The sequence below is a fragment of the Rhipicephalus sanguineus genome, chromosome 11 (assembly GCF_013339695.2).
Source record: "Rhipicephalus sanguineus isolate Rsan-2018 chromosome 11, BIME_Rsan_1.4, whole genome shotgun sequence".
NCBI classification, from domain to species: domain Eukaryota; kingdom Metazoa; phylum Arthropoda; class Arachnida; order Ixodida; family Ixodidae; genus Rhipicephalus; species Rhipicephalus sanguineus.
This window is the reverse complement of record NC_051186.1, coordinates 143181886-143205036: the sequence shown is the minus strand read 5'-3', so window position 1 is coordinate 143205036 and position 23151 is coordinate 143181886. Positions and strand designations below refer to the sequence as shown.

At 47.0% G+C, this 23151-nt stretch overlaps 1 protein-coding gene across 1 annotated transcript; it reads left to right on the top strand.

The window, feature by feature from the left end:
* Positions 1 to 3885: 3885 nt before the first annotated feature.
* Positions 3886 to 22874, top strand: LOC125756459 (uncharacterized). Its single transcript, XM_049411268.1, has 3 exons — positions 3886 to 5046; positions 5259 to 5384; positions 22650 to 22874. The coding sequence occupies exons 1-3, from the start codon at positions 3886 to 3888 to the stop codon at positions 22872 to 22874; spliced, it is 1512 nt and encodes a 503-aa protein (XP_049267225.1).
* Positions 22875 to 23151: the final 277 nt, after the last annotated feature.

The window sequence follows — 23151 nt, the reverse complement described above, 5'->3', positions numbered from 1 at the left end:
ATACGTAGCTTATCTAGATATTACCGGGGCGTATGACAACGTTAATCAGGAAATTTTGTGGGATATACTGAAAGAAGTGGGCATAGGTGACGACTGTATACAGCTTTTGAGGGAAATATACCGAGAAAATACAGTTTGTGTAGAATGGGAAGGAATAAGTAGCAAGGACAGCGTTGAAATTAGCAAGGGGCTGAGACAGGGATGTCCTTTGTCCCCGCTGTTATTCATGCTGTACATGGTGAGGATGGAAAAAGCGCTAGAAGGTAGCAACATTGGATTTAATTTGTCACACAAGCAGGTCGGCACGATGGTTGAGCAGAAGCTTCCAGGTCTATTTTATGCTGATGATATTGTCTTATTTGCGGACAGTCAAGATGATATGCAGCGACTGGCAGATATATGCGGAAGGGAATGTGAGGCTCTAGGACTAGGATTTAGTGCAACAAAATGTGGATTGATGGTATTCAATGATCACGAAGACCGTGTGGTCTTTATACAGGGCCAAAAAATACCGAGGGTAAGCGAGTACAAGTACCTCGGAGTATGGGTAAATGAGGGGGATAGATATATGGAGGTACAAGAGAAAGCATCGGTAGCAAAGGGAAAGAGGAATGCTGCAATTATGAAGCACAGAGCTTTATGGGGATACAATAGGTACGAGGTGCTTCGAGGGCTGTGGAAGGGTGTGATGGTCCCGGGGCTTACATTTGGGAACTCAGTAGTGTGCATGAAGTCAGAGGTACAAGCAGGAATGGATGTAAATCAAAGGACGGTGGGCCGCCTCGCGTTGGGCGCTCACGGGAAGACGACAAATGAGGCTGTAAAGGGTGATATGGGATGGACAGGCTTTGAAGTGAGGGAAGCTCAGAGCGAAATGAGATTCGAAGAGAGGCTGAGAAAAATGAAGAACAGTAGATGGGCAGAGAAGGTTTTCAGGTATTTGTATAGAAAAAGCGCTGACACGCAGTGGAGAAAGAGAACTAGGATGCTCACCAGTAAATATACGGCTAGCAGTGCGGGCGATATGGCAACAAGGAGCATTAAGCGGAAGGTCAGAGAGGCGGAGAGGACTTATTGGATGGCAGCGATGGAAAAGAAGCCGGCTCTGAGTAACTACCGAAAGGGAAAAAACGAAATAAGGAGGGAAAGGTTTTATGATAATTCAAGGGGAAGCGCTTTACTGTTTGAAGCAAGGTCGGGCTGCCTTAGAACGCGTAGTTATAAAGCGAGATTCAGTAACGAAGAAGAACAATGTACATGCTGCGGGGGAACTAAGGAAACGATGGAACATGTACTGATTGAAGGTGGCGATATTCACCCAGGTATACGTGTGGGCACGAGTCTACATGAAGCCTTGGGTTTTAGGGACAACAATGGAAAGCTGCACACGTCTGCGATAGAAATAACTAAGAGACGGTTAGAGTATTGGTGGCAGAAAAGTAGAGATAAAGAACAAAAATAAATAATGGGGGAAAAATAAGGTCATTCTGCCTTAAGAGGCATGGACCGTGAATTTATATTTTTTTGGTATAATAACATAGATTTAATCAATGTAGATAAGGTATTAGGCCAACATGAAACAAGAAAGCTTTTTTTTTTTCTTCGAGCCTGGTGGCAGACATGTCACCGCCCCGTTTTAAAGGGGAAGCTCATAGCATCCATCCATCCATCCATGGCGGGCTTGCCGGCCGTTTTGAATCGTGCTAGATACCGGTGATATAAATCAATGAAACAAATAGCTATTCGTCCCTCAGTTGCATTTTCGGTCGCGAATCGGTAATAGGGGGTAGATAACTACTCGTCGACGCAAAAATCTTGACATGCGTAAATTTGATGTCAGTGCTCCTTTAAGCACAGCTGTCTATACATACAGAAGAACGTGTTGTTGGGCGAGTTGGTGCTTGCTGAATTACATAATGCAGCGCTAAAAACACACACACCACAAAGTAAGGAACACAAAGCGACGGGACAGGCGCTACTCACAACTTTAATGAAGACTACAAGATTGTGGCACATATATACACATCCCAATGCGCAAACGCAACGTCACAAACCATAGGGGGCGTATCATATCAAAGATTTGAAAAAATTGTGTTCCACATTGTACAGGAAGACTGACGTCTGACTGACGCAATCATCATTCTTCTCTTTGATGTAGAGAGCCTCGAGAAGTTCACGCGCCGTTTTATCATGGCTTCTGCCCAGAATCCTCACATCATTCTGTCTATACATGTATTTTTGGCCATTTTTTTTCTCATTAAGGTTTAAGAAGATAAACTATTCATTTTAAACGCATAAACTATTCATTTTAAAAACCGTTTCAACAGAATGCGTTGGCGGGCTAGTTGGTGAGAATCCATATTGCTTTTTAGCGCAAAAAACGACACCACAAGAAAGAAGACGGGACACAGCGCTTCTCTCAACTGACATGGTTTATTGCGTCACTCCACTCTTTATAGCAACCAGATACCGGTAGGACATGCGCCGTGCACTCTTATGCGCACAACCACCACACCTTGGACACCTGAGCGCAATCATGAAAGCGAATCCAAAAAACAAAATTCAGAGGAAAACAAGGTAATTGAAGGCACACTAATGCACTGCGACCCCAACGATTGAATGAAAAAAGCTTCTGATAATTCTCGGGCGGCGGTGTCACGACTACTCACGACTCTTCGAGTCGTGACACCACCGCCCGAGAATTATCAGGAGCTTTTTTCATTCAATCGTTGGGTTCGCAGTGCATTAGTGTGCCTTCAATTACCTTGTTTTCCTCTGAATTTTGTTTTTTGGATTCGCTTTCATGATTGCGCTCAGGTGTCCAATGTGTGGTGGTTGTGCGCATAGAGTGCACGGCGCATGTCTTACCGGTATCTGGTTGCTATAAAGAGTGGAGTGACGCAATAAACCATGTCAGTTGAGAGTAGCGCTGTGTTGCGTCTTCTTTCTTGTGGTGTCGTTTTTTGCGCTAAAAAAGCAATATAAAAACCGTTTCCTTCAGAAAGTGAATTAATTCTTTAAGAAAGTCACCGTCCGATTCATAGCCTATCCCCCGAAGTGGGTTGCGCAAGGTGCCTGAGGAACAACAACAATAACAAGTTCTCAGATATGATGCCGCGCGGTCAGTGAAGGACCTCATTTTTGATAGTTCACAGCGCTGAAGTGGCGAGGACGAAGTACAAAGAAGGCGACGACACGAGCGCTGGTGCCGTCGCTTTCTTCGTACTTCGTCCTCGTCCCTTTAGCGTTGTAAACTATAAAAAAAAATTGGGGGACCCTTAAGGTTCGGCTTACAGAGTTGAACGCGATAGCGAAATCCGGCCCCTATTGCGCACTTCAACGACTAAGTGCATACTTATTAATGTGTATTGTTACACACACACGCGCGATTGGTACAGGTTTTTGATCTAAAGCAACAGTCGCATGGCCTCCAAGATACACGCCGCGCGCTTTCCATCTCGGAGGCCATTAAAAGTCGAGACATATTTCTCACAATACCTCACAGATGGCAGCACATTATCTAGCGTTTGCTGTTTGCTTGGTCAACGCCTTCTCTAGAAAGCCCATATCCAGCCCAGGCTTGATATGTTTTCCGCTAGATGGAAATAATTGTCCATTTTTAGAGCTGTTTGAAAGCTCGTGTGTCTTTTTAGCGGCGATGGCTGCACTATCCCGGCCATTTTCGACGTAGTTTGATGGCCTCGAAAATGCGCCTACAAATCGCCGAATGCGCTCGTTTTCGTCGTGACACCTGCCGAACAAAATACGTTAAGGAGACTCCTTCCACTACGTGGCATTTATGTAGTGTTTTTTTTTCCGAAGTAGCTACAAGTAACACTGTGGGGGAAGACGACGAAGACGACGGACCGAACGGTCGCGTTTTTCATGTTCTCCGCCTCAAAGGATCTATCGGCCTTGAGCCGAGGTGCTGCTCAGGCTTCAGCCAGCAGTAATGACTACCGTGTTGTGCTGCCCCGCCTTCCTACCGGTAAGCTGGTTGTGGACTCCGTTTTTCTGCACGCGGACTTGGCTGGTCGCCCTTACCGTGCTCAAGACTTCAGAGATGCTCTTCGGAACATTATCGACCTAAAGGAAATCAGCTCCATAGGTCAGTTCCAAATGTCGCACGTATGGATGGTGACGTGCAAGTCAACAATTTCGAAAACAAAGTTAGTCACACGTGGTGAATTTCTTGTCAAGAGCCGTCGATGCCTTGTGGTTGACCCGGAACCCACAGAAGTAAAGATGAAGCTCCTGTGGCTTCCTGAGCACTTAGAAGACACCTACATTCGAGATGCCTTGCATGTTTTCGGGAAGATCAAGTCAATATCAATAGAAAGCTGGAAAGTAGCGGACATGGAGCAAATGCGGACTCTAAATCGTGATGTTGTATTGTCCCTTGCCGATGGAATCCGAGTGGGTGACATTCCACATCTCCTGACAGTCTGCGGAGTTCAAAGTCTTGTCCTCATTCCTGGGCGGCCACCACTTTGTCTTCGCTGTAATAAGGTAGGGCACATTCGTCGTAACTGCAGGACTCCTCGCTGCGACGACTGTCGACGCTTTGGTCATTCAGCTGAGGAATGTGTCATGACTTACGCCAACAAACTACGACAACGTACGCAGCAACCAGATGAGAACTTGCAAGAGCATATCATGGATGCCACAGAAGTTCTCGACGCGACGGGAGACACTTCGTCAAGCACAGATGCTACAGGATTAAGCAGAACGCCTACTGAAGACGCAAAGAAAACAACAGTTGATGCGTCCGAGGAAGCTGTGGTAAACGAAGAACCGAGTGGACCATGCAAGCAGTTGGACCAAATTTGTCCTGACCAGCCTGTTAAGGAACAGGCCGTACCTTCGGAGACTTCCAGTGAAGAGGCACCAGATAAGAGCGCCTCAGTTCCGCAGCAGCCGTTTCATCCTGCCTCGGTCTCGGAAGACGACATGCATGTTTCTGTGGATGCGGCAATCCCCAAGCGCCGCGCGACGTACAGCTCCGATTCAAGCAAGGAGAGCGACACAACGAGTGTGAATCGGAAGGTGCGCCGTCGCCGAACATCGAAACACAACGGAAATTGTCGGCGGTCGCGATCGAGGAGGCCTGGTGGGGGTTCAAGAGAAGCCTCACCGTCGGCGGTGACCTATAGAAGTGATCCCAAGGGACAGTAAGCATACTGTTGGTAGACATCATGGCGCAGTCCGAGCGACTCACTTTTGCAACATTGAATGTTCGTGGCCTTAGGTCTTTCCAGAAACAGGCTCAGCTCCGCAGGCTTTTTACAAGGAAACGACTCGATTTTGTCGCCATCCAGGAGACAAAGATCGAGAGTGACGAAGACACTGAGAAGGCCCTACGGCCCTTCCTGTCCGACTATAACGTTTGCGTTTCACACGCAAAGGGTCTGTCTGCGGGCTGCTGGTTGTTTCTGAGAAAGAGTCTACCCTGTACAGCAGTTACTACTCACGTTGACAGTGAAGGCAGGTACATATGCTGCGATTTTGTGTTGCATGGAGTGCCGTGGCGTATTATCAACTTGTATGCATTCAATGAGATTTCAAAAGGGTTCAGTTATTTGAAGATATGTCCAAACTAATTAACTGTGATTATTTCACTGTACTAATGGGCGACTTTAACTGTGTATGCAATCCTAGTGATCGCAACAATCCTAATAGTCACCGAGACAGGAGTGGTGAAGTTTTAAGTGGTATTATAGATAATGCAGGGCTCATTGACATCGGTACTTTCGGTCAAATAACTGCGTATACTCGACTTCAGGGAAGCTCTTCTGCTCGCCTTGATCGAATTTACGTATCTTCATCACTCCTACCCCGGGAACTTTCGTGCAGCACTGAGCCAGTTTCATTTTCGGATCACTGTATTGTTATCGCAAAAATTGGTGCAAGCCGCCGAAATCACTTCCGACCACAGTGGGCACTTTGGAAGATGAACTCGGACCTCCTAAACGATCAGGAATTCGTTAATAGAGTTAAAGAGGCAGTGAGAAATTCTTTTTCTAAAGGATTACATGTATTCGCTGCTTGGGAGCTTTTTAAGCAGGAGGTTCGTGCACTAGCTATAGAATGTGGATCTGTCAAATCGTACTATCGAAAGAACGAGGAAAAGAGATTATTTGAAAGTCTATGTAACCTTTACGAGATTGAATGCGAAAAACCAGGCGCATACATTAATGAAATAGAAAGCATTAAATGCCAGCTACAAAATTATGATGCTGCTCGCTACAGAGGTGCACGTATTCGATCTCGGAACAGCAGGACTTTGAATTCTGAGCTACCGACACGTCAAGCTTTACTTGATGAGCGGCGCCACGCAATGTCCAAGTTTATTCCAGATCTGATTTCTAACGGTGCTGTTCTAACAGATACAGCAGACATTATCTTGCAATTCGAAAGGTACTACAAGGTGTTGTTTAGTGCTCTTCCTGATGACCATGGTGGCGAAAACAAAACAAATTTTGTTTCTCTGTTAAGCCCATTGAGCGAAGATGATTGCGCAATCATTAGTAGTCCCATCACGTTAGAGGAAATTAAGCAGGCCATTGAGCAACTACCTTTGTCAAAAACACCTGGCCCTGATGGGATTCCTGCTGAATTTTACAAATCATTCAAAACAACTCTCAGTACTATTCTGCTGGATATATTTAGACAAAGTTACGTCATGAAGACTCTCCCGCAGTCTTTTTGCAAAAGCCATACTGTTCTCATTCCAAAAAGTTCTGAAAAGGAAAAACTTCGTTCTGTTGAAGGCTACAGGCCAATAGCGTTGACAAATGTTGACTACAAAATTTTTGCTAAGATATTATCAAATCGGTTACAGTTTGTGATGTCAATACTTATTGGTTCTCATCAGACATGTGGAATTAGGGGTCGCTCCATACAAACAAATATTCACATCGCTCGAACACTTCTTCAGTATTGCTACAGTTGTCAAGGACAGCTTGCTATGCTACAGGTAGACCTTGCCAAAGCTTTTGACCGTGTTAGTCCTTCCTTTCTGTTTTCCCTTCTGCAACATGCAAATGTTGGCTCTGTTCTGCTGGAAGGCGTTAAACTTTGTTACAATGACTGTTCAACGCGACTAATTATTAATGGCCATCTGTCAAAACCGGTATCTATTTGCTCTTCTGTAAAGCAAGGCTGCCCAATGTCCCCACTGCTGTTCGCACTTTATCTTGAACCGCTATGCCTGAGCATAATACGATCGAATAGTATTCGCGGCTTCAATATATTAGGCAATGAAGTTAAGGTATTGGCTTATGCAGATGACGTAGCTTTCTTTTGCTCAGACAAACGAAGTATTGAGAATGTGGTATCTACAATAAGTAAATTCGGCATTGTATCAGGTGCTCGTTTAAACACATCTAAAAGTTTAGGATTATGGTTTGGATCATGGGGTAGTACGCCGGAGAAGTTCGCAGGAATTAATTGGACTCGTATTCCACCAAAGTACCTCGGTGTGCCGCTAGATGCGTACAGATTCAGCGCACGATACTGGAAAGAACGTGTTCCTAAGCTTGAACGACAGGCCCAGACTTACGTTCCACATCGCCTTTCCATCTTTGGGAGAGCTAAAGCTTGCAATACATTTTTAGCCACAAAGCTATACTATGTATTGCAACTTATTCATTGCGCTCGATCTTACATACAGCGCTTTCATCGGACTTTCGCAACTTTCGTGTGGTCTTCGACGTTTGAACCAATGAGACGGGATAACCTATTCAGGCCAGTTAAGGAGGGAGGGCTGGGTTTAGTTCATTTATATCTATGGCAAATTGTTTCACGGTTCTACTTTTTTCGCGACAGTTCGCATCCCATTATTCGATCATTCTTGCAGATTACGTTTGTTAATGCTTTACCTGACTTGATTGTTTCCTCAGATTTCTCTGTACGCCCGTGTTTGTGGGGATTTATGCAGGAAGTTTTCATCGCTGTACGGTTTCTCAAGGTCCGGTTTTCCATAGAATATCTATACACAGTATCACGCAAGCGACTCTACAAGGATTTGTTATCCATGCTTTTTCCACCTCCACTTTACCGCTCATTATATTCTCACCTTCCAGGACATGATGTACTAAAACGAGTTCGGAAAATGCATCTTTCTCCTGATACAAAAACCTTCTTTTACAAACTCCATACTGATACACTGCCGGTGAAATCATGGTTGCAGAGGAAAGGTATTTTTGTTTCTTCAGTTAACTGTCGTCTCTGCGATGTACCAGAGACAGTAGAACACTGTTTTATTAGCTGCAAAGATGCCATTCTATTTTGGGACATCCTTCAACGAACTGTTCAAAAATATTTTAACATTAACTCGCATACTATACGTTACCTTCTCCCAACGTCTCTTGATGAAGTGCCCTTTGACATGTTTTTCCTTATGGGACTGCACAGTCTGTGGAAAACGCGCATGCAAGACCGTAATGCAGAACTAACCACTGCTTCAAGTATGCATTTCATGCGTATGGCTCTCCATCTAAAGGACATTTACGAAGAACTTGACATCACACCAGACTGGCACCCCATCTTGATGAGGTGTTCATCCTTACCAGCCTCCACGTGTAACAAGCTCTGAAGAGTGACTTTTCCTGCTTCTCTGGACTTGCACAGTATATATGCATGTAAGCTTTTGAATGCTTGTGCAGTGCTTGTGCGATTATTGTCGCTAAGTGAATGCATCACTACGTCATAGCGTTTGTGATAATTTCAAATACGCATTATAATAAATACCATGAAAGAAAAAAAAAAAAAAAGTAACACTGTGGCGTTGTGATAGCACACCTGCTTGCCACGAGTACGGCCCGGGTTCGATACTCAATGGGACCGAAGATTTTACTTTTTTTTTATTTGCTTCTTTCTCGATTTTTCGCTCACAACCAACGGGGCCGACAGCGGAATTTTTGCGACACGAGCTCTCTAACGCTATCGCGTTAAAACGAACTGCCAACAGTTAGCCCAGGTTTCCCTTGTGCAGTGAAGGAGTGTTTTGAAGAAGTGAGAAAAGGCGTCGATGCCGAGAAGAGACTTGTAATCGCCGACTGCCGAAGGCGAATTCCTGCTCGGTGGTACAGTTTACGTGAGCGGGTGTCTCCGGAAGATGAATCTTCGAGAAATAGCAGGAAAATACGCCGTGGACTGGACTGGACAAGCTCCGGTGAACATGAAAAGGCTTTAAGTGTTCTTGAATATTCTCGAGTGCCTTGCATTAGGGCGCCATTCGATTAATTGTTCCCCATTGTTGTTGAAACCCATTTCAGTTGTATTTCGATTTAACCAGCTAATTATGTATATATGTGTCATGTTTCTACTGCCTTAATTTAGGATATACTGTTTGGTGTTATCCACCATTGGCTCTGAGTCGGTCTTTGGACCACAAGCGGCGTTTGCTGGCGCTCTAAAAGGACCTACTCTTAAATTGTCCGTGCTTTCGTGGCGCGTTTCGGGGTGCCGATATGTAAGCAGTAGGAACCTGCTCGACAATTGCCTGACCATCAATGGGTGTGTGACAATGCTCGGTGGGAAATAGAATAATGAGACTCTTACTTGCATTTTATGTTTCACTAATCAACCTATAATCGCGAAATGAACGACCATAAAGTGCCCAAATATAATTGATCATGCCGAAACAAATCAATTTTTCCTGCTTAGTGTCCCTTAAACGTATAGTTCATGTAAGGTAAACAGATACGCATGTTTGCTGATGTTAGGAGCAGACAACGCCTTAGTGACGAATTTATCTCCATTTCCTGTCGCCTGAATGGCTTCAATGTCCTCCTGGCTGAGTGATCAATAGCTAAACAATATGAATTCGGCATCACTCCGCTCACTCTTTACATCTTGACACTACATGCAAATAAAACGACAAACGGCAGTGATTGCTTATCAAACCCACATTCATCTTGCCTGCTTTGCTTAAGAAGAAACATGGTTGATCCCTCCGTCATAGGAATTGGTATAACACGAAAGGAAAACTCGCAGAAATAGTTGAACGTTGATATAAAGACCTCACAATGTCTATTGGTGTTTGGCAGCTCGTGCACCGCTTGATATGGAAGCACCCACGTTGACGCCTCGTGGCAAATCTCCATCCCGACGACTAACGTCCACGAACATGATTAAACCTTTGTGGTATCTGTAGTAGTGTACACACACCTGGACACAACATATGGTGAATCCAGCGCAAAGATGGCTTCAACATGCGCATAATAAACATTAACTCTACATGTCTCCTTCAAAGCGTCATCATTTGAGGAGAGAAACGGCAGGGTGTGCGCTCCCAAGTACAGTCGGTGCACTCGAAGCAGTAGGCGGCTGAGAAAGACCGTTGGTCCATTTGGAAGCGGCCCTACGCTGGCGAGGACGCGTCACGATGACGCGAAAGGCGAATCGCGTGACTGCGTCGTCACCGAATGGAATCACCGTGGACGCCGCATTTCACCGACCATAGCGTTTTCTGCAATATCGGAGCGAAAGCCTCCACCGCGCTCAAACTACCGAAACGCTCGCACTCGCTGCTCGTTAACCCCTTAACCGCTTATGACGAGCTGACCTCGTCATGAGAAATTGTCACATTTTTGCTTATGATGAGCTGCGCTCGTCATGGCTCTTCAGCAGTGTTTCAAGAGGCTTTTGACGAGCCCAGCTCGTTAAATGGCGTTTTCCTATTTAAAACATAGATGACAGCACGGGTTCCGTGCTTGGCGCTTTTATTCAATGTATAGTGAACTAGAACGCGTACTAGTTCACTGAAATTGAATGAGAGCCTGCACACTAAACGGCGAACTGTGCGCCTTGCGTATCCCGTGCGTTGTAAACGAACTGTGCCGTATTTTGAACGCGATCACAAGGATGGTAGCCTTATCTAGTTTGTATTGAACTGTCGAGGAATAGTACATTTTGGTTACGGGAAGTGAAATAGAACCCATACTGTCTGGAGTTGCAGAAATTTCTGTCGGAATACCCGTCAAATGCCCCAGGTATGGGGTATTACAAGACCCGCAGCCAGGGGGGGAGGTTCTAGACCCCCCTGCGTCACAAAATTCTGATTGAGGGGGTGTTGTACTGAAAATACCTAATCAAAATGTGTGTTTTTCAAGGCCTTAGGCAAGTGCCCCCCGCCGAAAAAAAATCCTGCCTGCGGACCTGGATATTACATGACGGTGCGAAATATGATGAATGAAGCGCTTTTATAAGCCGTAAGACGTTTTCGCAAGTTCTTTTCGCTATTGAACATGTTACTGATGCATTTCACTCCACAAAATTTTTTTTGCAATTTTGGAAGAATTTTTTGTAATTTAATTGGCCCTTAAGGGGTTAATGTCTTGATGCATTACTTGTGGCCTCCGAGATTGGCTCCGGCAACGTGTCATTGCTCGTGTTGCTGAGGCCCTTCCATTCGCGCGTGGAAAGCGTAATCAGAGAAAGCGGTGTGACAGCCAGAAGAGAGTCGGTTATGGGACGCTGAGCTTCTTTCACGGTGTAAGATACAAACACTTCTACACCATGGCTTCTTTACTGAGCTTTCTGAGCTTAGGCTCAGGTCGCCATCCCTCGAAATGTTAAAGAGTTAACAGAAAGATCACACCACGGCCGGGCTAGAAACGTGACGGGAAACGCGGCGAACGTCTTGTCTCCCCTCTAGTCTCGCCGTCATTTCTCATGGTTCGAGCGGGAAACGCGGTGTGTTAGCCAATTTTTTTCCATATAGATGCATGCTATGAGCGAGGCTTGGGCTAAAGCCGCCACTTCGCGGTGTAAGGCATTCACAAATGTCATCTTCATGAAATCGCACCGGGGCGCCCTGGTGCACCGTTTCGTCCAATCATCGTAGCGCCTTGGTGCCCCGGTGAGCACCGGGGCGATTTCATGAAAATGCCAACAGTTAAACTTCTTTTGGAAAGGCGCCGTAGCAACGGAGCAACGACACATTGACGGAGCTAATGGCGAAGGCCATGCATTACTCCACTCCACCGCTCCTAGACGGCGACACCCCCCCGCGAACCAAGATCACTGTGAGAGAAAGAGATAAAAGGCGCCTTCGTGAAGCCTCCAGCATCTGTGGCCGTGCGCAGTGGCTAGAGCGTCCGTCACCTATTGTCGCCGACCGAGAGGCCATGGGTTCAACACCCGTTTACGGAACTTCTTTACTTCTCATTTCTTTTGTTTGCATCTGACCGTTTGCATTTTGTTGACGTATTTCCGCGATGGAAATACGTCATGAACGTCTTGGTGGACCCCGGCATGAAACACTATCCTGTTAAAAAAAAAGTCACAGTTTCGCCGCCAGGGCGAAGCAATAAGTGCGATAGCAACAAAGTAAAATGTCACGCGAACAACGGCAAGCAGCTGGAAGCGTGCAGCATGCTGCTCATGCACAAAGCACGCATGAAAAGAACACACAGGACGAGCGCGAACTAACAACTGTCACAGCTCGATACTTAAAGCGCACTGCTCAAACACAAAGGACGCACGAAACGAACGCACAGGCGTACACAGGACGAGGGCGAACTAACAAGTGTCACAGTTGTTACTTCTTTGTGTTTGAGCAGCGCGCTCCTTTCGCAAACGCAGCCGCTGCAGCGAGTGACCTTCGTGCACTCTAACTTAAGCGCAAACTTTGCGCTGAACGCAGAAGATGCACAAACCGCCCCATCATGAGATAAGCGCGCGCTCACGCGCGACCATGCCCTGTAGGGAAACGCACAGGTGGTAAAGGCAGGAGGCCCACCCACATCGCGACGAGCGGGGCCAGGACCTTTAAACATGCCCGTCGCGCCATCTCGCTGGTGAGAAAGAGAACACGTTAAAGTGCCCCCCAGCTCTGCGTACCGGAAGCGGTCAATGATGTATATAAATAGCTCGCCGCTAGTATGCTGCAGGACGCGCGCTTCATAGCCGAGCCGTCTAACGCCGTGCGCTGCGGAGGGAGGGGTCACAGGTTCGAATGGACGGTCGCGCGCTTCAGGAAATACTTTTTTGAATTATTTTTTGCGGCATTTATATATATATATATATATATATATATACATATATATATATATATATATATATATATATATATATATATATGGAATGAAGAAAGAAACTACGACTTTCGTTGGTTTGGCACTGTATATTTTCACTAACGTTTCGTCTGGTGGCACTTTGACAAAGTCTGGTCCACCAGACGAAACGTTAGTGAAAATATACAGTGCCAAACCAACGAAAGTCGTAGTTTCTTTCTTCATTCCTTATTCTATCGGGGTCCGCGTGATTCTTTTCCCATTAATATATATATATATATATATATATATATATATATATATATATATATATATACACATATATATATATATATATATATTTATATATATATAGGGACATGACGGCAACGCCGACGGCAAAAGCCTAGCGAGAGTGACCATATAATTGCGATTAGTAGATGGAATCACAGGGGACAACACAAGCCCGGACTAACAAATGTTTATTTTACGAAATCATGATGAAATACATATGCACAAGGAAAGGGGGTAAGAAACATTCACACATGCGCAAGAAACACATCAAGAGATATACTATCCGCAACCTGGCGCTCACGTGTCTCGAGGTCTACTATCTTCCCTGCTCTGAATGAACGACACCTCCTCATCTGTTAATGATACTGAAGGAGCGCAACACAGGTATCAACGCCAGCGCGACGCATCGTGAAAGCGTCGATAATTTCCCTTTCTTTCGAGTTTTTACATCGCGTACAATCGTGGTGCAACCGAATTTTGGATGGCACTGACACCTGCTGCAATGAGTAGCCATGTTTCCGGGGTGAGTAATGGGCTTGCAGTTATAGTTATGCTCGCGCAGTGGTGTGTTAATGCACCTCCCGGTTTGTCCAATGTACTTCCTTCCGCAGGCCAGTGTAACACAATAAACAACTTCTTCTGTTGATGTCTTTCTTTTTTTTTCTGTAGGGTGCCTCGATGCAAGCGTTCTTTCACTGGCATCACTGGCTTCACTGGCTGTCACACAGCTTTGCCTGGTTGCGCTCTCACTTCGCGAACGAATCGACCTCGCGTTGCCGGAGGTGATCGCGGACGCAACGGGAGAGACGTCCCAATTGCGTCAGAAGCATAGCGAAGGCCGTAGGAAGGAACACCCACGCGATATGGTGCACGCGCCTCTCCAGTCCAGCCACGTGATGACATTAACGAGCGCCGACTGGGAGCGTTTCGGTAGTCTTAGCGCAGCGGAGGCTAATCGCAATATTGTAGGAAACTCTGCAGTCGATGAAATGCGGCATGGTCGGTGATTTGATGTGGTGACGACGCATTTACGTGATTTGCATTTCATGTCAGCGTGTCACGCCTCCTCGTCAGCGTAGAGCACCTACCAAATGGACGAACGGCGTTTCTCTGCCACCTACTGCTCCGAGAGCGTACTCACCACATGCTGTGTCCAGGAGTATTTCAACTAATACATCTACCACAAAGGTTAAATCATGATCATTGACGTTAGCCGTCGGGATTAAGATGTGCCACCACGCGTCAACATAGGGGCATCCGCGTCAAACGGTGCTATAGTAACAAGCACCAAATGGACATCGTGGAAGCTCTTGTAGATCAAATTACAATAAACAATCAACCCCTTCTGTAAGGACACCTTTCATTTTCGCCTTATACCGATTCCTATCATAGAGGAATCAACCATCGTTTTTTGTCCTTCTTTTTTTTTTCATTTTCGTAAGTCTGTTTTAAGGTATAACAGAGTACTAGTATGTTTAGAAGAGCGGTTGTCGGATGCAGTATTACTGCGTTTTGAAGAAACACTTCATTACATAAAAATAGGAGCTGGCCCCAAGAATTAAAAGAAACAACAACTGCTAAATGACTTCGTGTCAAGGCCCGTCCACCTCGCCACACAAGCCTGCCAACTGCCTTCAAAAAAGCGACCGCACTTGCTGTTAGAAATCATTCATCTGAATTCTCATATCGGAACCTCGGATGCCACCGGAGCCGACTATGTTTAGCAGGCGAAAATTGACGTGAGAGCAGAGAACCTTGAAAACCCGACGAGAAAGGAGAACTCGAAAGGTGAACGCCCAGTTTGGACTGTGTCGCAATGACCATGCGGTCTTTTCTTTCTGCCAATTGAGCGACGCTCTTTTCAACACGGCATGGCGGAGCGCCGCGTGGTCATTGGCGTGTCGCAGGATGGTTTCTTTCCAACACTTTTTCTTCTTGCGTGTCGCCTTCGAAACACCTAAAAACGCCTCAGGGAGACCGCTTCCACTTTCTTTTCCAGGAACAGTTTAGAAACGCTACATTGCGACAGGTAGGTTGTGCGCAAGCGCAGTTCAACTCGCTCTTGCCGCGAGGACATGCAATGGCGGTGGCAGCTGAAAATGGCTTTCGGAGGACCTTTCATGAATATATATGCAAGCCAGGTACTTCCAAGCAGAACGACAAAGTTACTCGCTTGGGACAAGCGCTTCGTTGCAACTGTTTAAAGAAGAAACTTCGAAAGGTAGCTGCCCTTAATAGGCTTTTTTTTGCGTTTTGAGCGCTCGTGTCGTCCGTTTCTCGTCCTTTGTCAGTGCTGCGCTGCACGTTTACCCGAAGATGTTAATATACCAACTCGCCCCGATAGCCGTAGTAGGTCCTTAATACGCCCTCTCTTGCACAACCACCTCGATCGATAACAAGAGAGCTACAGTGCTAATACATTAATTAAACGTCATATTATCCACCATAAAAATATAAGCATAAGCGCAACAAAATTTCTTCTCGACAGTTCCTTATTCTACATTCCAGCATCTGACAATATTTATAGTTCAACACATGTACATGTACATGTGCATTGTACATTTTAACGCACTTGAAGCGCTTACTATATTTCTTTGTATTTTTTTTCTTGTTTTGTCTTCTCAGAACATTTTCTTTTTCTTTTTTTTCTTCCTCTTTATTTTTTGCAAGCGTATAATCAGCATAATTAGCTACATTTGACCTTGTAAAACTAGTGCACCTGCGCCCGTCGTGAATGCTCTACGTTATCAATGTGTAACTGTGGAGCAACTATTAATATGCATTTTCTTGTTGTTTTTTTTTTCACTTTTTATCAAGTGCTGTACCCTGTCGTTTCACCGCCGATGGGTGGCTGGGGCTTTGTCAAGCTGTCATTGGATAGCTTTTACAGCGAAAGCTGTTATGAGATCATTTCGTGGGCCGTTTTTGGCACCGTAGTTGTCCGCCGCCGCCGCCGGTATCCGTAACCACTATCGCTCAAAATAATAAAAAAAACGAAATGGAACGAGGGTCGAACCTGGGCGCTCTGCGTGGGAGCCCAGCATTCAACCTCTGAGCCATGCCGGTGCTTGAAACTGCTTTGCAAAAAGGTCCTATACAGGCTTCATGTCGGCAAGGAACCACATTAACATATGCAGTATAGCCTGGTAGAAGAGTAAAATAAGCACCAAGCGTCGCACAACGCGAGTTCTGTAACCAGGCGTCACACAGTGCGAATTGCGCAACGAGTAGGTTGTTGAATGCTTCCAACCCATTACAAAGGGCTTCGCCATAATTCTTCGTCGTCATCAGGCACAGCATCAACAAAGTGCACATAATGCCTTAGAGGTGTTTAGCCGGTACCACGGTTCTGCGCAGAATGACCGAAAAATTGCATAGCGGCTGCTTCCCTACTTCACAAAAATTATGATTTATAGCGTAGTGGGTACGTTGCTGTGTAGTTGTATTAATAGCCACAGGATAGTATATAACGGGCTCTAGAAATGCCGCTCTTCGAGCTTTCGCTGTGACTGTGCTGCGCTTTCCGCGCAGGCCTGGCGTTTTAGGGGCGAAGCGCCTTAAGGCGGCACCCGTTCGTCCCTCGTAGTCGTAGTCGTAGTGCGTAACCAGTCTTACGCTTTGACCTCCAAGGTGGTGCCGGTGGGAGATTTTTCCTGTGCGTTGTTGAACAATAAAAAATTCGCAGCGTTAGCTAAAAGCCGACTTCTTCTGTCTCTCATTCCCATTAGCAGCCATTCTTTACCTCCAAGGCCTGGTGAGATTTCTCCTGTGCGTGATTAAGCAATAAAAATTTTGTTCAAAACGCCGTTGATTGATGAAATAAACCAACGAAAGACGCCAGATGTTTTGTAAAAGCAAAACGAAAGAACGCCAGATGTTTCTAAAGCAAAACGAAACGACGCCAGCTGCTTAACGAAAGACGCCAGATGTTTTCTAAAGCAATGGTTTTCTAAACAATGAAAATTCACAGCGTACATGTAAAATTAAAGTGAGCTGCAAGTCGTCGTAACTCATCGAACCTTTAGTAGAAACGCGCCCGATCTCACGTCGGTGATGATGTACTGGGCAGAATTCACGGAAGATTCACGGTTTACCGATGAACCTCCGCAGCTTCGCCCACTCATCATCATTCACTCCGTGGATATGCTGTGATTTTTTTCCCAGCCACCTTTTTTCACCGTATATGTCTTGTTTTTGGTGAAAATAAAGTTCTTTGATTGATTGATTGATTGATTATTTGATTGATTGATTGATTGATTGATTGATTGATTGATTGATTGATTGATTGATTGATTGATTGATTGATTGATTGATTGACAACACCTTTAGTGGGAAGCCAATCGCCGGACCTATTCTAAGCAGTGTGTCGGAACGGAACGAAAACCAAAAACGAAAAATGAAAAAAAAAAAGCTATATTTTTGACCGGAACGAAAACGTAACCGAAACTTTATCTATTACTTCGTTCCGGAGTGCAAGAGAAATTTTTAAAATCGTTTTTCTGTTCACGAGAAAACTTGGTAATCCGGAACAACTGAGGTCATGCAACGTGAGCAATTATGAATATCCCAGGGTACAGTATTAGCGCGTACCTCAGGCAGGAATTCCAAAGCAAAGTTATGTTGAAATTGTGCGAAAAACGAAAACAGTGGCAACCAGAGATGTTTATATTAACGCAACTAGACTTTTGCGCGCCTGTCACGCAGGCCAGCGTGGAGAGGGCATTGTCGGCGCTGATGTTTGTTACAGCGATATATGTTATGAGATCACTACAGCCAATTGTGGTGCCATAATTGTCCGCCGCCGCCGGTGTCCGTAACCGCCATCGCGTGAAATAAGAAAAACTGAAATGGGAAAGAAATTTCTAGGATCGGATAGGATTTTAACCCACGCCCTCTGCGTGGCAGTCGAGTATTCAACCGCAGTGCCACGCTGGTGCTCGGGACTCCTTCGCAAAAAATACTCTATACAAGTGTCATGTCGGGCAAGGAATCGTGTTAACATATTTAATAGCATGGCAGAAGAGTAAAATAACAACCTGGCGTCACAAAATGCGAATTGCGCAACGGTCGTTGAATGCGGTCGTTGAATGCTTCCAAGCCGCTACAAAGGGCTCAGCCATAATTCTTCGTCGTCATCAGGCGTCGCATCAACAAACTGCACATAATGCCTTACAGATGTGTAGCGGGTACCATGATTCTCTGAAGAATGACGAAAAATGGCATAGTGGGTGCTTCACTGCTTCAGAAAAATTACGATGATTTATAGCGTAGTGGGTACCTTGCATGTGTACTTCTATTAGTTGTCCCAAGAGAGTCTGCAACGGACTCTCTGGGCCGCTCTTCCAGCTTTCGATGTGACTGTGCTGCGTGTTCCGCGCAAGCCTGGCGATCTTTTAAATGCGAATGCATTTCTTAGTCGGGCTATGTCAGGCATCCGACGTTTTCCGCGCGCCTATCCGCTCTCACTCCCTCTCCCATAGCAACAGCTGCGGGCGCGCGCGCTTATCCTCGCCCCTAGCAACCAGAGCAAGTGGTGCGGGCGGAGTAGCGGAGAGTGAGTGGAGTGGAGGAGCGCGCTCTGGTGTGTGAGGGCGCTCGCATCGCGCGAGCTCGGCGGAGCTCCCGCGTGTGTGGAGAGAGTGTAGGAGAGGGTAGGTGCAGTGCTTCGCCGCTCCTTCTCTCGCCGTTCGCTCTCTCTCCTCCCTGCGCCACCGCCTGAATGCAGTGCGTTTGAAACGCGCTTGTAGCGTTTGTGCTGCCTTGGCACAGCCTGAAAACAGCGCGTTCTAAACGCGTTTGTGCTGCATTGAAGGCGGTGGCGACACCCCTGAGGTGATTACGAACGCACGTAGGAAGCGTTCGTTGAAAGAGGCGCCCAAAAGGGAGACACTTGATCACGTCGATGTGTCCAGCTTTACGCCATTAAAATTACTACGCCGTGTCCTCTCTGCGCAAGAAATGCATTCGCATTTCCTCACGATTCCCTTCGGGGAGGTGGGGGCATTTTTTTTATCAGAACAGCGGTCTCGCACATCAGAGAATACGCTCAGTGACGTGCTGTCTCTGAGATCTTGCTCACTCCCTTGACACAAAACATTGTTCCCGCTAAATAAATCGTAATTGACTTTTGAGAAAATAGATACTACGACTTCGGAGGGTATACTGGTTTGTGCAAGTTGGTAGGAATTGGTGGTAGAGTTACGTTCGCTCCTCTGAAGAACGTGTTTTACCCCTGCCCCGTTTTCTTAAGAGGAAGGGAAGTAACTATATTACAAGTTTAATGTTTTTTATGATTACCTTAACTTCAAACTTTTGCATAAGAAGACCGTTACGAACCGTTACGAAGCATTTTTTTTTCGTTCCGGAACAGAAACGAAACGGAAATTTTTGCAGTGGAACGAAACTAAAAACGAAACGAAAAACATTTCGTTCCGACACCCTGATTCCAAGGGCTGTCGTATGGGCCCGCCGAAACGCACCACGAAAGCACGAATAATTTAAAGGAGTACTGACATGACTTTGAGACATCGTAAAAGGGACGCTTTTCGTTTCCTTGGTGTGCAGTGTTAACGCTCTCCACATACCGGAGGAGTCAAACAACGCGTGTAAGATATTTTACTTTGATTTTAAGGTTTTCATCGCTGAGCATCAGTAAGCCAGCCCCACCGCAGTGGACATTATCGCGACGAGTCAACACAGTTATACTGAGTGAGCGAACTCTGCGTTCTGCATGCAGCCTAAATCGCAGAAATCACTGTCGGGGTCACTGGACGATAATTAACTCATCGTTGTTTGCGTGCACTACGAGCAGGTGACGGATCTGCCGCTAGAGCACTGGGAGTTGCTGTCTCCACGTGACGTCGCACTGTGATGGCACGTCACTGAGAAGCCGCCCTTTCGATATCGAAACCGAAAGTGTTTCTTTAAGCTAGCAGTATAACATATAGATTCGATGCATTCCCAGGCGCCACAGTACTGTTTTTAGTGTTCTCGACACCAGTGCTTTTATTTAGAGCGACAATCTGAAAATATTCAAAATTCTTGTCAGCACTCCTTTAACAGTAGGCACTTTCAGCGTGCCAGCGAAAGACGGATGTAGCAGGATCGCAAGTTGGGCTAGCTGGTGAAACTTATTACGATGAAAGACGGACGTGGTTCAATGAACGAATCATAGCCAAGAGCTGATAAAAGAAAAAATAGATTCTCAGTGTAACGTGTATGCGTAATATGTATTCATGCCGTAGGGTAAACTAGCGAACTAAAAAAAAAGGTAGCACATCTCACATACATGCACACTTGGCTGCTTAGTTCACGATACAACTCGGATGGATTTAACACCAATGGGGGAACATTGAATCAATGCGCTCAATACAAGCCGTTGAGAATCTCCAAGAACGCCTAAGGGAACTCTGCAACACTTTTCCTAGTAATAATCTGTAATGGCGTCATTAAAGGAGTTTGTGGCCTCACGAATCGACTGCCGCGACAATTTTTAGAATCTGTCAAGTACGAGCGCAATTCGAGGGATTTGTAGCACGCTGTAACCGCTTTCTCTCGTCCCTAGCAGGGAGGGATGGATGACACGTGGGAAAGAAGTTGCGTCTAGCACGTATCATGACACCGAGGACTTTCCTTCTTTAGGAGCGAAGCTCCTTAGGCCGGCACTCCTCCGCGCCGTCGAAGCTCACTTCTCTTAAGCGTCGCTTTAGGTTGCAGTGGCCGGTGATTTAAGAGGAAATGTTTAGGCCTTGAGCGGTTTGGTTCTAGCGCACCAGCAATTCGAGGTTAAAAGAAATAAGCTCTGTGCACAACAGGTTATAATGGTCGTCTTCACGTTCACCACATTTATCGTAGATTGTGAAATTACAATCAACATTCTAGCGCACTACAAGCGCTTTGCCGAAGGTAGTAGAAGACGCTCTCCCCACCCAGCGCCGGCGCCAAAATACAATGAAACGCTGCGCGCCCCGAAAGGCTTGACCACACGAACGCGTTGCAGCGTGTCAGCGCGTGACGTTTTGACGCGGCGTCGCGGCCTCTCCCTGTGGGGAGAGAGGGTGCGCGGCTACGCGAAGCTGCGCGCCCTCCCTCTCTCCATAGGAAGAGGGCACGGCGCCGCGTCAAAAGATCACGCGCGGGCACGCTGCAACGCGTGCGTGTGGTCAGGCCTGAACGCCGTGCGCGGCGTTCCGTCGCCGCCGTCGAAGATCGCCGCCGCATCACTGCTGATCCGCGTTCCGTCGCGGCGGCAGTCGGACGCACGTCACGTCGGCTCCGTCGGAATTCGTTTAATGTTGTGGAAATTCGACAGCTCTCCACCGGAAACTGGTCTCAGCGTCTCCGCGAAGTCGCCAGGAAGCTCTGGATACCTATTTTGTCCAGGTAGGCCCATTTTTCGGCAATCTACGACTGGTTGAAGTTCACGCGACGCCCGAGCCCGGCTGAGCCCAACGCCGGCCAGGCTTACGCCGGGGCTCCCCAGCCATGGCAGCGTCCACGAAGACAGGCTACAACCCCAACACGATGCAGTGGGTTGAAATCGAGGCCGAAAGCACGGCAAGAGCCCATACCAGGTGAAGACGAGTATCTGCAGATCATGGTACGCCAAATGCAAGAGAAACTAGCTAAAATGAAGCCCCGAGGCTTGGCAGCCGCCGCCCAGCCACAGGCTCGCAAACCAGGATCGACATCCGCTGCTAACGCTGAGTCCCCAAAGCAGCTGTCGTCGTGGAAGCCGACACACACCTCGGATCCGGTCGGACGAGCTGGGGATTGTGCTTAAACCGAGAATGACTATGGATCTCCACGCTGCGTTTGGCCCGGGCGGGATCGGCACCGCAGTGCAACGCCTGACTGGCAGTACCGCGAACGCTGGTATCTCCGTGTGGCCGGTGTGGGACCAAAACATCGTTGTGGGCATGAATACGGAAATGCTAGCCTCGAAGCTCATCGGGGACGTCACGCTGACGATCGGGGACCGCCAAGTACCGTTTCAGGGACAATTAAAATCGGCCGGAGAAACCTGCAAAGGCGTCGTCACCGTCGCAGAAAACGAAACTTCGGAAACTTGGCACCTCTAACGTTGCAGTGGTGACCTTCAAGGGACGTCGCGTTCCAAGATACATTCATTACTGCTCTGAAAACGTGTCGGTGGGCTACTACAAGAAAACGGTTCCGGCGTGTTACCGGTGCGGAACGGTGGGCCACAGACCGGATGCGTGCCCAAACCCGGACAATCGGCGGTGCATTCACTGCGGCGCGAAGGTGGACATCACCCCGGACGGCCCCGCGGAGCAAAAATGTCAACCCGAGTGCCTCATATGCGGCTAAAACCATTTCACCGGCTCTGCGCAGTGCGTGGGAAAATTCAGGAAGGCGTGGAAGCTCGCTGCACCGCAGCCGCAACACGGACAAAAAAGCAAGCAAGGAGGGCCCCCATCACCTCCCAAGACTGGCGCGAAGCAGCAGTTCAAGCAAAACAAGCCCAAGCCGAGCAATGTACCAGCCGGACAGAAGCCGAAGCCGCCTACTTCCAGGCCGGGGATTTTCCACAGCTGGCAAGCCCACCCAAACCGGTGAGCAATTGGGCAGGGGTCTCCACTCAGTCTCCCATCACCACATCCGCCTCTCCTTCCCATCCGGAAATACTAAAACAATTGGAAGCCATGCAAAAACGAATTGAAATTCTTGAACACGAAAATGAGATGCTGAAGGCGACGCAGGCAGCTCCTCCTCCACCACGAACGGAACCGGAGGCTATGCACGCCTCGGCAAGCTCGGACGACGAGCAGGAGACTGGGTCGGACGTATCAGCTAACACTAATGTCTCTAAAACCGTAGTAGCCACTTCAGACGA